Genomic DNA, 14,613 nt, shown 5'->3' on the forward strand with positions numbered 1-14,613 from the left:
TCCGTGTTGTCTGCAGAAGATTAACCAGAAAGCGTTTTATGCAGAAGATGAACGACAAATTAAAGGCAGTGCCCTTTGTGAATTATTCTATCATTATTTTCCTTTTTTTCATTTTATTAACAATTTTTCTCGTAAAACTAATAAGGATATTTAGCAGTACTGCTTATTCCGTGCGGTACCAAATGCAGTATTAATAGTTGATTTTTAGATTGATACTGTACTAAACGTTCAATTATTTTAGTTAATATCATCCGATTATTTATCATATCCGACTGAAATAATCAACACAATTCGAACTGTCAAACGAGATTTTAGGTTTTTATTGAGATTCTTATTGTAACTTAAAATCCTATTAAGTATAAATAGGACCTGAGGAGATTATCTAACACCAGAATTACAAGAAGAAACATCAAGATAGTTAGAGCAAGTGAGAAAAATTGAAATCTAGGGTTTAACCAAAGTTAGCATTACCTCATTGATTTGTCAATTGAGAAGCAAGTGTTTGGGTGAATTTATTTACTTAGCACAAGACTTTGAGGAAAAACAGTTGTACATCTCTTCAAGATCTTGTTTACGCTTGCTGCATCAGCTGAGTTTGAGTTGACGTTTGCAGAAACAGGAAGTAAATTAGGAGTAATTGACATCTTTTCCCTAGCTCATAAATAAGGAGGCAGATTGTCTGCTTTTCTGTTTGAATGTTCTTTTCATTCTTTTATATATATGCGATCACGGTTAAATTATGTTAATATTTTATATTAATTTTTTTAATAAAAATATTAAGATAAAAAATAATAAAAATATAAAATATTGACATAATTTAACTGTGATTCTACAAACAAAAAAAGTTTAGAAGCGCACCCCAGGAAGGCAAACAATCTGCCTCCCATAAATAAACATACATTTCTTCAAGTGCTTCGGGTTCAAGCCAGCTGGTTGAGATCTCTTTTCCCTTTTACCTTCACCCTCTCTAAGCAGCCCATTTAAACTTTCGAAGTCGACCCTATTGGGCTTCATGCTGGTCCTGCCAGGCTCTCAGTCCTAGATCCGATTTCTGTCCATGTCCTATCACTCTAATCTTCATAATTATTTCCGGTTCAATTTTTTTCTTGAAATTCTGAAATTCAGTAATCAATGATCATTCATCGTATATTGTGTAATTAAAAATCATTTTAAAATTTAAAATTTAAAATTAAATATAAATTGTATCTAACGAAAACTGATCGTACGATGTATAATGATCACGATCACAAAGTTCCTAACAAAATGATCGACGAAAATCTTTTTCCTCATATCAGCCGTCTGGTGTCAATGCCATAATATTATTTGGCGAGAAACTCAAATGTGCCACTCATGTTATCGATGACACGTAATATCACAATAACAATTTACTTGTGTTCTGAAAAATTTTCTCCAAAATTAGATCTATTTTAAGGAACCAGTATCCTCGCCAGATTCATTCCCTAAGGATCCTAGGGATCACACAATCGTGTCCGTTCACCGTATATCGTGCATTCATAAATTATTTAAAATTCAAATATAAATAGTACCTAACGAAAACTGACCGCACGATATACGATAAACGGACACGATTGCATGATCCCTAAGATCCCTAGGGAATGGATCCGGCAAGGATCCTGGTTCTATTTTAAGAGCAACTCTATCCCTAAAAATAAGTTAGCCCAAAGTTTATTTAATTCACCTAAATAAATAATAATTGATTGCAATGAACAATAATTGCTAAGTGCATCTCCATTTCTAAAAAAATGAGCTGGGCAAGAGTCTAGTCAATTTGTATTAAAATATTATTAATTTTTTTTTATAAAATACTAATAAGTAATTTTATTTTTAATTTTGGATAAAATTTTTAATCAATCTTGTCACCGCATATGTTATTATTCGACAATACAATTTTTTTAATAGATTTTTAAGTAGAATATTAACCAATTTAAATAAAATACCCAATTTTTTCAAAATTTTATGTATTTTTAAATAAATTTTTAACAATTTTTATTAAATAATTAATCTGGACCGTTGGATTTCAAAAAGATTGAAATCCAACAGTCCAAAAGTGAACACTTGGCCAACAGTAAGATTTCTACCTTCTTTTAAAATGTTTTTTGGCCGAAAAACCTAGATCGTTGATCTAGAAATCAAATAGTCTAAATTTTACCACGTCACTAGTCATTAGATTTCAAATTCAAATTTTTTTACCGTTGGAAATCCGTTCCAACGGTCCAGAAACTAGCCGTTAGAAATCCAACGGCCATTGCCCCACCATGTGGCCCAAGTCTGATGCCTTAGTGCGCATGCAACATAGGGGCCAACTCTACAAGCTATCGGCAACAAGCACCCACGCACAAGTGTTTCCCACACATCATCTGGTAAAAAAACTTAGTCAGTGGCTGACGTCAAATGGGCCGGTTCCTCACTCAGTCCATTATGGCCCTGCCTAGAAGCTAGGGTGGACTTTGGGCCGCCTATTGGGTGGGGTGGAGTGGATTTTTAGGGAGGTTGGCTTAAAAAATAGACTTTGGCCTAGCTTATTTGTTAGGGGTGAAATTGCTCTAAATATCTTGTGAAAGTTACCAACAAAAACTGTTGCCAGTACGTAATGCTGTTACAGGAACCCTCACATTCTTGAGTATAATTGGTATGGGATACTTTCTAACTGTCATTCTAAAAACTCTTGAGAGACTTTCTCCACCAGTGAAAAAAAAAAATGTTTACTTCTTAATTTGTATGTCTAATTTTCTCCTGTTAATTCATATCGAACTGGATTAAATTAGAGACTAATATATTATATTATTATTATTAGTTGTAGTAATATATTATATTATTATTATTAGTTGTAGTAGTAATAGTAGTAGTAACTAGAACTAATATAATTTTGCTGGGTAAGGAGTAAGGCTAGGAGACTACAACAAAACAAAAGAACTATGGCAGTAGTGGGATCAATTTGTGTATTATTTTTAGCATATAGTTTTGTACAGACCATTGGTAATTTAGTACTTTCCACTTGACCTGCCACTCCAGAATGCCAGAGGCGCATTGCCTGGTCACATAAATATTGGATATATGTTAACAATCTATGATATAATTATATATGCTAATAAATAATAAATACGAGTAGAAAAATTAACAGAGTATGAATAAAACAAAAATATAAAACAGACAACTTGAAGATCAAGACTTGCGTACCGCAATGTCCTTGAAATAGAAATTTCGTCCATACTCAATGCTTGTAGTTCTACAGACGTCTGCTTCACTAGGATTCAACGATCAAGTTAGAATTCCAGCACCGGAAAACTTAACTTCTGGCGAATTTCTGTGTGGTTCTCTCAGTAAGAAGGTTTAGGAATGTAGAAGAAGAATTTGATATTTTTTGTGTTCTAAATACCATGCAGATGGATGTATATATAGTGGGATTATGCCTGTTCCCAATTGGTATGACAATGGGATGTGACTGTTGGGAGACATCTCTTCAGAAGGGTGTTGTGCTTTCTGCGTTTTATTTTATTTCAGACTTCATCTGAAAAGATGAGTCTGTTCAAATAAAAAATAATTTAATTAAATTCAAAATTAATTAAAAAATAATTAATTAAAGAATTTAATTTTCAGAGTCCAAGAGCGCACTATCCCAAGGCCCATTTTTGATAATTATATATTAATTATTAATTAATTAATACATCCCAAAGCTCAACACCAAAGGTGAGCCTAATTTTATTATCCAAGGCATATCACTTCAATTACTTTCTATAAATGACAAAACCTTATAAAATGAGAAAATCTTTTAGAAATGACCATTGTGGGACAATGAAATTTCTATTCAAAATTTCAAACAATACCCTACATTTGAGTTGAAATTTCATTCAAACTTCAACAATAAATAATTAATCTATGACTCTACAAGTTGTACTAAATTGTTGGCCATCTGGGGTAATAACAATGGTTGCACCCCATTACCTAGGATTTTTTTGTCTAAGAAAAACAAGTGGGGAACCCACTGTGTGTTAATTTAGTCCTGGATCCATGAACAATGGAAGAAGACAGAAGTTTTAGAACTAAGGATGCGGTAATGTTTGTACATTGACAGCTTAATTCCAAGTCGATCTAATTTTTTGATCAATGTTGATTTCTAAGGTTTGATTGAGCTGTTCAAAATGGCCCTTAGGTATTTTAATTTTCTCTAGTACCAGGTTGACAACTATGCGAATGTAAAGAAAAGTTTCATTCAGAAGTTTATTCGACTTTTTATGTGCTTATCAGTAATTGACTTCTTATATTGTTAATTAAATTTATGATAAAATTTCATTTTTTTCATGATATCAAAACGTATTAGACATTCATGTTTGAATGCAACATCAAACATATTCGTTGTCATCCAGTTTAAGCCATTCTTTGTTGTTGAAATGTTTGATACGTGCAGATAAGATATGCTCCATTATAGCTGTACGTATATTCCGCTGAGCGTCAAAAGTTTGAAGGTGTATAAAAAGATCATGGACCATGGAAGAGCTTTTGTTAATTTTAGTAGGAATCAAGACCTTTATCAGTCATTGACTTTCATTTATGGTTTACTTTGTAAACAAAATAGACGTGTCATATGCATTTGTTACTCATATAATATATAACATAATAATTCTCTAACAAAATATCTGAGAGCGTTTTACTTCTTCTTCTTCTTAAAAAAAAAAAGAAAAAAAAAAAAAAAGAAAAGTTTTTAGATTCTAAAAATACTTGAAATGTAGTTTTTCAGGATTCATTTGTATTTGCAATTTTATTAATGACTGGTTTTATAAATATTTTCACTTTAAATGTTTTCAGCTATTTTAAAAATACTTTTAAATAAGCCCATAACCCTGTCAGTTGAGAAATGAAAATATTTTATTTACCAATTTAAATATTTTCACATTCTCAATCATATGCCACTCATATATAATTACATAAGATACGTTCATCTCATGTAATAAGTGTATAAAGGTTTTTCTACTCATACAATATAATAAATAGAACACACGCATCTCATGTAACAAAGGTATGAAAATTTTCGTATGGAAAATAGATTCATATAAACTGTGGGGGACAAAATTTTCTTAAACAAACATTTGATCTCGAACTTTGGGCTAATTATTTTTAGTGCACACAATTTTCTTGTATTTTGTCAAACTTTCCTGTCTTCCATTGGTGTCTTTTTTTCCCTACTATTGCTCTTCATCAAGAATCAATGGCTTTGTTTGAATTTGATTCATTCACGAGTCAATGTGCAGCTCTTATTTAGATGTCAAACCCATGACCATGACAGCGTTTTTTTTTTTTTTTTGGAAACTGGAAATGTATTACCAGGACAAATAAACCAGAAAAGTGCAACGAAAGCCTATAAAAAAACCAACATGCTAGAAAGCAACAAAACGCAAAGCAGTGAGGCGATAAAGATAAAGACACTAGAACCAAGTTCAAGTGCCTCCTCTACAACTGCCAACCACGGATAAATGAGGACAAGGTAAGCCATCTTTATTTAGTACATGAACTAACGAAGATGGGGCCTACTGACCCAAGTGATATTGTACATCTCCATATTACGACACGACGCTAAGGTATGCGACGCCATATTGGCTGACCTTGGAACCCAAGATCAATGACAATCCTGAAAGGTCTCCCCAACCTGTTCAATAACTGTTAAAGTAGGATAGGCCTCCCCTGCTAGTTTCCAAAGAAGATGATAAAGAGGAAATCAAAACCTTCGAATCAGACTCAAGGATTATGCATCGGTAGCCCAAATCCGTAGCCAACTGACATCCACGCAAAATAGCCAAAGCTTCAGCCGCAACCGTAGAATGAGCATGTACCTCAGACCTTACCACAGCCACAAACTCTACTCGCTGACCCCTAATCACAATCCCTACAAAAACCATGCCTAGTTAAAGCAAACCAGCTAGCATCCACGTTTACTTGGAGGAAGGGAAATGAAGGGGAAGACTAGCGAGCCGTCGGAACTACCATCGAAGATCGAGCTGACCTGGAAAGCGAGGGAGCACCAGTGACACCAAGGTACACGGCAACTAAAACGGAAATGGCATGATGGACCTGGGAAGGATTAATAGGAGAGTGATTAAGCATAAATTGGCACTGAGCTTTCCAAATATGCCAACAGGTAAATGCAACATGAGAAAGCAAAATAGCATGCTCTTCCTTAGACCCAAAATGCTTAGAAAGAATAGAATGAAACCAATCCACCCAAGAGGAGATCTGATGTCCATCAACTTTATAATTTAGGACGCCCTCAAACCAAATAGGTTCCACCCAAGGACATAACAAAAAGAGATGCTCAACAGATTCCACATCCTCATTACATATTGAACAGATAGGTGATGGGGCAGATTTGCGATGAAATAAATTCTCCAAAGTTGCCAGTGCACGATGAGCAAGTCTCCACATAAAATTATGAAGTTTAGGTGGAGTTCGCAACTTCCAAATAGATTGCCAAACCTGTGTCGATATAGAGCTAGAAGAGGAGGGTCGGCGATGCATCTAGGTTTCCGTGCAAAGATCTTGCCTAACTTGACCTTATACAACCCATTCTTTGTAGAATCTCAAATTAAGCGGTCATTTCTCCAAGCGTGCATATCTCCTGTCCCCTTTATCCCCCATATTCTTCATATATTCAAATCCAAAAAAGTAATGCTAGTGGATGGCTGTACCACTGCTTACTGCATTAGCGAACCCTCTTCCATAGGGGACGTAGGGTTTACGATAGTTAATTCTTTTTGGTTAAGCTTAGTTTGAAGAATTCGTGGTTCAGAAAAGCTATATTGCTATGCTTTTGATATGGGCGGGGGATTCTCTCACCTCCTAATCTTTCTCCCCTTCTATTTGAACGGTTACGGTTAAGCTATGTCAACATCTTATATTGATTTTTTATAGAGACAAAAAGCAATGTGTGAAAGAAGGGGAGGGAATGAGATGAGAATAGGAGGGAAGAGAATCCTACTCCTTTGATATGACCTAATCAAACAAAGATAAAATATGATTTCATAAACTTGCTTTTGACATAGCCAACTTACGTTATATATAGCCAACTTGACATTCTATTTCAGTTATTACGGTTAAGCTATGTCAACATCTTATATTGATTTTTTATAGAGACAAAAAGCAATGTGTGAAAGAAGGGGAGGGAATGAGATGAGAATAGGAGGGAAGAGAATCCTACTCCTTTGATATGACCTAATCAAACAAAGATAAAATATGATTTCATAAACTTGCTTTTGACATAGCCAACTTACGTTATATATAGCCAACTTGACATTCTATTTCAGTTATTTATGAACTCATTCCCAACCCAAAAGGAAAATGAAAAAGACGATGTAATTGGAATATAATTTGCTAAATTAAGATATTGAGTACCAATCAAGCCACCAAATTGGTCACAAAAAAATTTACACTAAACTTTGGATGAATGTTGAAATGAAAAATGAACCAAACTACAAACCCAAACACGTACGGCAAACTTTTTTCCGTTGGAATATGATTATGATAACATGGTTTTCACAATATGTGTAATCATATGTGAAGGTACACCATAACATTGGTGTACTAATATACATGTGATTGTAGTGAAATAAGTTAATTAATTAATAAATGAAATAATATAATTAATTAATTAATTAATTAATTAACTCTAAAAAGATATGAAGAGTTATATTTCAATGTGAAAAGTTATAACTTCCCCTGAAGAATACAACTCCTCCAGAAAGGTTATTTCCATCTCTATATATTTGTCAAATCCTTTTCTGTCAGATACATTCAATTCCATACTCACTCTCTGTTCATATCCTTCATACCATATTGTGATCAATAGTCTAAGCGATATCCATTTTCAATCCTGTGAACTACCCAATTTCTATCATTGGTATCATTGTCTTGATGATTGTTTAAGGCCGTACAACGACTTTCTTAATTTATAGACTTTGTTTTCATGTCATTTGACATGATATCCTTCGGGTTGAATCATATAGATGTCTTCCTTCAAATTTCCATTTAAGAATGTTGTTTTGACATCTAACTGATGAAGTTCTAAATCCATTCTAGCAACAATTGCCATGAAAATACGAATGGATGTAAACTTTGCAACTAGAGAGTAAATGTCCACAAAATCTATACCGGGTTTCTAAGTATAACCCTTAGCCACAAGTCAAGCCTTAAACTTATCCAGGGTACCATCTTATTTGTACTTCTTACGAAGTACCCACTTACAACCGATGAGCTTTCTTCCATCAAGTAGATCAACCAATTCCCAAACTTCATTTTTCTTTATGGAATCTAGTTCTTCATTCATTGCTTGTTGTCATTGTTCAGACTCAAAACTATCCATTGTTTCTTTATAATTTATTGGGTCTAGATCTCCCACTAAATGATGTAGCTCCTCAAGATTGAAAACAAAGTGATCTTTCAATCTTCCAAATGGTTCTTTTTTCTTTTACTCCCACTGATTTGATCATTTCCCCTATTATTTATATCTTCCATGATAATATCATGATCATCATCCATGTATGTGTCATGATCGACATTGTTATGATCACCCATGTTTATGTCTCCCACTTGTTCATTGTCAATGTCATGATCATGAGACAAGTCTAATCAAGATGGAAATCTTGATCATCCATAGGAGAATTTTCTTCTCCCAAAAATTCCAATTCGTGTATTGGATTAACCAAATCCATAGTTTCAATAAAAGTAGCATCTCTACATGCGATCAATCCTTTCTCAGGATGATAAAACCTATATCCGTTACTATTATCAGGATAGCCTATGAATTTACATTCCAAAGTGTTTGCTTGTAATTTATCTTTTAATGGCTTTGGAATGAGGACATGTGTTTTACAACCCCAAACTTTTAAGTTTGATAAATCGGGGCTTCGCCCATGTCATAATTCATATAGAGTCAGTGGCTTCGCCTTTGTATGAACTTTATTCAATATATATATATATATATATATGTTGCAGTAGACAAAGATTCACCCCAAAAATGTAAAGATAAGTCAGCATAAGACATCATAGATCGCATCATACCATCAGAGTTCGATTTCTTCTTTCTACGATTCTATTCTGTTGCAATGTATAAGGCATAGTATAATTATGCCTTACACCATTCTCTTTGCAGAAATCATCAAATGCTTCAAATTCTCCACCTCTATCACTATTAAGGGTCTTTATGGATCTTCCTAATTGGTTCTCTACTTCTACCTTAAACTCTTTAAATTTGTCTAAGGCTTCATTTTTATGCTACAAAAAGTAGACATGTCTATAATAGGAATAATCATCGATGAAAGTCACAAAATATTTCATTCCTTTATGGGTTTTAGTTCTCTTTGGTCCACATAAATCTGTATGCACTATCTCAAGTAAATTTGTAGAAGTCCAATGTTGAGAAAATAATTTTCTAGTCATTTTTACTTTAATACATGATTCACATGTATCAAAATCATGTGCATTGACTTGAGGCAACATTCCATTTTTACTTATGTGATCTAAACGTAAATGTCGTAAATGTCATAAATGTTTTTATTAATACAAAACTGAGTACATATCATCGACTCTTATTCCCCTTCCATAAATATAACCTTTTTTTTCCCAATAGTGACAGCACCATTCATGAACCTTGTCGCAAAACCTTTCTTTTATAGGATAGAGATAGAGACAAGATTCCTCCTTATATTTGGTGCAAACAGAACATTTTTAAGCATAATAGTAGATTTACTATTGTTGATCTTGCAATCTCCTTCACCCAAAACATCAACATAAGTATTGTTGCTCATGTAGAGATGATGTTCTCCTAGTGCTTTCTCCTTGAAATTGATGAAGCAACTTTTGTCCTTGCTAACATGACGAGTTGCTCATAAGTCTATCCACAATTGTCCTTGATCTTCAGCAATGAGTGCTTCAGAGATAGTCAAAATCAGTTATTTAGGATTTTTGTTGTTCTTGCATCGTTTTGGGCACTTATACCTATAATGACCAGTCTCTCCACAATTGTAACATGCACTCTCCTTTCCTTTAAACTTGTTCTGCTTACGGTGTCCAAACTTTTTGAAGTTCGAGCTCTTGTTACTACTATGTGGCTTGTGTATGTGTTGCTTGTTTTTCTGAGAATCTTCCGCTATAAAAAGGTTGGCTCTGCCTAGTCCAGTTTCCTTTTTCCTACAATTTTTACGAACTTCTTCAATAGCCAACATTGCAGGCAATGTATCCATCATTAATTCAACTTGACCATAAGTCATGGAAGTAACTAGATTTTCCCAAGAATTTGGGAGGCTACTAAGAAGAACACTACCTTGCATTTTATCAGAAACTGGATGGCCAACATTGGCTAAGTCTTTTGTCATTACTTCTGTTTTAGTAATATGATCGAACATATAATCAGTTTCCTCCATTTTTGTCCCATTGTATTTCTCAAGCAATAACTGAATGTTCGTTTGAGATTTAGGGTCATACTTCTTTTCAAGTACATCTATGATTTCTTTGGCCGAATCATATTCTTCATATAGAGGTATTAATGTATCTTCCATGTAATTGAGAATTGTAGCCTTAGCCAACTCATTATCTTCCACCCATTTATTATAAACTCGAAAGGGCCCAAGGGGTCTCTCTTCCTTGATAATGTGCAAGGTCTTGTCATAGGTTAAAAGATAAGTGATCATTCTCCTCCATATTCGATAATTAACATTGTTCAACCTCTCTATTTTAAAAAACTTCGGATTTGAAAGATTTAGTTGTCATAGCTCAGAAAATTACAAAACAAACACAATACTTAATACAAACTTAAACACAAAAACAAATACAAATACTACTAGTGTACTTTTAATTATTACAAGCCACAAATACTAAATGTTCTTAATAAATTAAAGACTAAAAAACAAAATAAAATAAATTACTTTTAGCAGCAGATAACACACACACTCACAGAGGCTTTGTCCAATCAGTGAAAGACGAATACTTGTTCAGGCGATCACGTTTATAGAAGGCTCGTGGATTTCTTGCTTGTCTACTTGGCCAGAAGTGATCAATTCTTTCTTTATTTTCGTGCACAAAAACAGCATTTTCTCGTCTAATGGATTCTCTTTCAATTCTTAGTGGCCTTGGTCCCCTTAAATTTCTTGCAGTTGAAATTTCTCTTTGTGCCAAATCAAGATATATAAAATTGTAACAAGTATTATATTGATCCAAATGATTGAGCACTCTAACTCTTGGATCCCTAAAATTAAACCTTTGCTTCCACTTTTGGTCTTTGTGACTGTTATTCGAAGTATTCAACAAATCAAACTTATGAGTAAAATTATTAGGATAAACGGGGTTAATAAAACCTGAGTTTGAATTGAAAGGAACAGCCAAGGTTGTTGGAAAAGGTTGCAGGTGGCTTCTCGAATTGGGCCTACTTGAAGATGACCCAACCTCAAAGGACCTACGAATTTGACTTTCTGATAGACAATAATCTTTATTATTATCTCCTGGTTCTTCACGTGCACTATCATAGTGCTCAGAACTAAAAGAAAATCCCTTAGTTCTTTGAACCAAGGAATCTTTGATAATGGAGGGGTTCCTTCTTTGACTTTGTGATGGACACCAACACTTTGCTTTCCCCCATGAAGCCTCCCCAAAAGCAAGTTCTCCTTTTTTATTGGAATCTAATTGATTTGTAGAGATTCCATGTAAAAATTTGATTCGATTCTCTTAAAATCTTTTGGGGAGAGGTGAGATTTATAGATGCTTAAAATACACTGCAAAATCTCTCCAATTCCCTCTAATTCCTCAACTTTGTCAAATTCTTTAAAATCAAATTCTAAGTGAATATACCTGGAATGTTATAAACTTCTTTAAGATCTTAATTGAATACATTCGGATTTCTAAGGATTTTAATAAACTATCTTAAAATTCTGATTGAATACACATTGAAATTTAGAGAATCACTTAAATTCCTAATTGAATACACCTAAATTCATTAAAAAATTAAAATCCCAATTGAATACATCTCCTTAATTTGTTTCCCACGTGAAGCCTCCCCAAAAGCAAGTTCTCCTTTTTTTTTTATTTTCAAAGCAATACCCTTCTTCTTCTTCTTTATTTTCGAAACACTTCGTCTGGGAAAAAATAGGTTCCTCTCTCTACTGTCCCTGGAAAAACTTTGTTCCGCAGCCATGCGGATAATCTCTAACGACAGAGACAATTCTTCTTGGAGGATAACGGTATTGTCGGTGTGGTTTATTACCACAAGAACACGAGATCGCGGCTGGAGGACGTGACCACGGTGGGAGAACACGACCACGCTGCTGAGTGTTATGAGTCGGTGGGATGTTGTAGCGAGACCACGACGGAAGGCGAGACCACGGTGGAAGCAAAGGGCATGAAAGGCTTATTTTTCGAGCCGAAAGTTACAAGTTCAAATTCGGATTTGCAGTAATCTAAGAGCAACTTCGAATCAGACTTGATGGTGTAGGTAAATCCCTTGGGCTTGGTGACCAAAATGTAGGAAATCGATCAACACTTGTAGTTTCAATGTCTTTTGCATTTCAATTTTTGCAACCAGTAATGCCGACTGTAATGGGTTTTCTGAGGCTCTAATAGGACTGAATAAACCCCCTGAATGTAAGTCGTTCAAATTCTGATAATGGTAATTATATTCGGGGAGTGAACTTAGTGAATTTGAACGCTGAAATGGTTCAATGACAAATTGAGTTTTGTTCTCTGCCGAATGAAATGGTGTGGGGGAAAATAGTTCGAATTGTTGGGTTAATTCAGGCCTGGGTTCAAATAGGTTATAGGATGGGATTTCGAACAGGCTATAATGTTCGAATGATTAGGAGTTTAGAATTGAATGAATCTGACATAAATGGATTTGACAAATATATAGAGATGGAAATAACCTTTCTGGGGGAATTCTATTCTTCAGGGAAAGTTATAACTTTTCACGTTGACATACAACTATTCAAATCATTTTAGAATTAATTAATTAGTTATATTATTTTCTTTATTAATTAATTAATTTATTTCACTACAATCATATGTATATTAGTACATCAATATTATGGTGTACCTTCACATATGATTACACCTATTGTAAAAATCATGTTATCTTAATCATATTCCAACACTTCCTAGTCTATGAATATACAAAATCACACCATGAAATGGAAAAAAACAAAAATGAAAAAAGGCTACAAGCCAACACAATTTCTTGAAGTGGTAATTCCACCATCCACAACCAAGTTATGACCACTAATGTACTTGGATTCATCACTAGCAAGATAAAGAGCAGCCTCAGCTATGTCTTTTGCCCTCAAAGTTTGACCTTTTAAATTGGCAAGCCCTCTCACAAACTCTTCCATTTTCTCCACTTCTTGCTCACAAGGCATCCCCAAATCCGTACATTCCTCTTCATCTTCATCATCACCATCGCCACTCATCCTCCAAGCGTTGACCAGCATTGACGTGGCAACCCCAAACGGAGAAATGCAGTTTACCCTAATTCCGTACCTTCCCAATTCACAAGCTGTGTTCTTTGTGAGCCCTACAATGGCATGCTTTGAAGCTGTGTAAGCATGTGGCCCCAGGCCACCCGCCACTCCGGCTACACTTGCAGTTGAAATTATGCACCCTCCGATTTCTCTAGCAACCATCACTCTTGCAGCATGCTTCATCCCCAATGCAGCTCCTCTAACATTCACCCGCATTACGCGGTCAAATTCGTCGACATCAAAGTTCATGATGCTCTTGTGTTTCGACTGGTTTCCGAGGACCCCGGCATTGTTGAACATAATGTCCAGTTGCCCGTAACGGGAAATTGTTGATTCAATTAGGTTTTCCATGTCTTCTTCCAAGCTAACATCACAGTGAACAAAGGTAACTGAAGGGCCCATGGAATTTGCTAGGGCTGTGCCAACTGCATCCTCCACGTCAGCAATGACTACTTTGGCGCCATGCCTTGCAAAAAGCCTCACTGTTGCTTCTCCAATGCCTCTAGCACCACCTGTCACTATAGCAACTTTTCCATCCAACCTGAGAAATTGATAGTACGTAGAAGTTAATATCGCTTATTCTCTACTTTATTTATATAAAAAGTAATTTAATAACAACGAATATAGTTGTTTTCCTTTCAATTTGGCATTGTTTTTCCATGCAAAATATTGGATTAAAAAGGTTCTGAAAGAATGTGCATTTTGGGTTATACATCTTAGTAACAAGTAACAACCGAAAAAATGAATTGAGGAGAAAGTACCTTTTGGGGAGAGGACTAGTAGTAATGTTGTCCCTTCCCAATCCATGAATTCCATGAAGGGCTTTTTCTGGCATAACTTGGGCAGGCATGCTTTGGCAACCAACTCTATAAACACAGAGAGAGAGAGAGAGAGAGAGAGAGAGAGAGAGAGAGAGAGAGAGAGAGATGGGGGGCTTAAGTTGTAACAAGGATGAATGTGGTGTTGAGTGAAGAAAGAAAGGGTTTTATAGGCAGTTGAGACATACAGACATACACATGCATTAGGTGAGTGGGTTCCACAGAGGGCTGCTTGTGTTATTTCAAGATAACTTAGATACATATGTACCTCATCTTTTGTACCTCTATTC

At 34.9% G+C, this 14,613-nt stretch overlaps 1 protein-coding gene across 1 annotated transcript; it reads right to left on the minus strand.

Moving 5' to 3' along the window:
* Positions 1–13,097: 13,097 nt before the first annotated feature.
* On the minus strand, positions 13,098–14,355 carry LOC137744244 (short-chain dehydrogenase reductase 2a-like). The gene is made up of 2 exons (XM_068484105.1): positions 14,267–14,355; positions 13,098–14,046 (listed from the first exon to the last, which is right to left on the minus strand). The coding sequence occupies exons 1-2, from the start codon at positions 14,353–14,355 to the stop codon at positions 13,206–13,208; spliced, it is 930 nt and encodes a 309-aa protein (XP_068340206.1). The 3' UTR covers positions 13,098–13,205.
* Between the last annotated feature and the right edge of the window lie 258 nt (positions 14,356–14,613).

The sequence above is a fragment of the Pyrus communis genome, chromosome 9 (assembly GCF_963583255.1).
Source record: "Pyrus communis chromosome 9, drPyrComm1.1, whole genome shotgun sequence".
NCBI lineage: Eukaryota > Viridiplantae > Streptophyta > Magnoliopsida > Rosales > Rosaceae > Pyrus > Pyrus communis.

Excerpts from the sequence above, each read along its gene's own strand:
- LOC137744244 (XM_068484105.1), bottom strand. The coding sequence starts at position 14,355 with ATGCCTGCCCAAGTTATGCCAGAAAAAGCCCTTCATGGAATTCATGGA. Across the intron at positions 14,047-14,266 it reads ACTAGTCCTCTCCCCAAAAG|GTTGGATGGAAAAGTTGCTA; the intron begins GTACTTTCTCCT and ends TCAATTTCTCAG.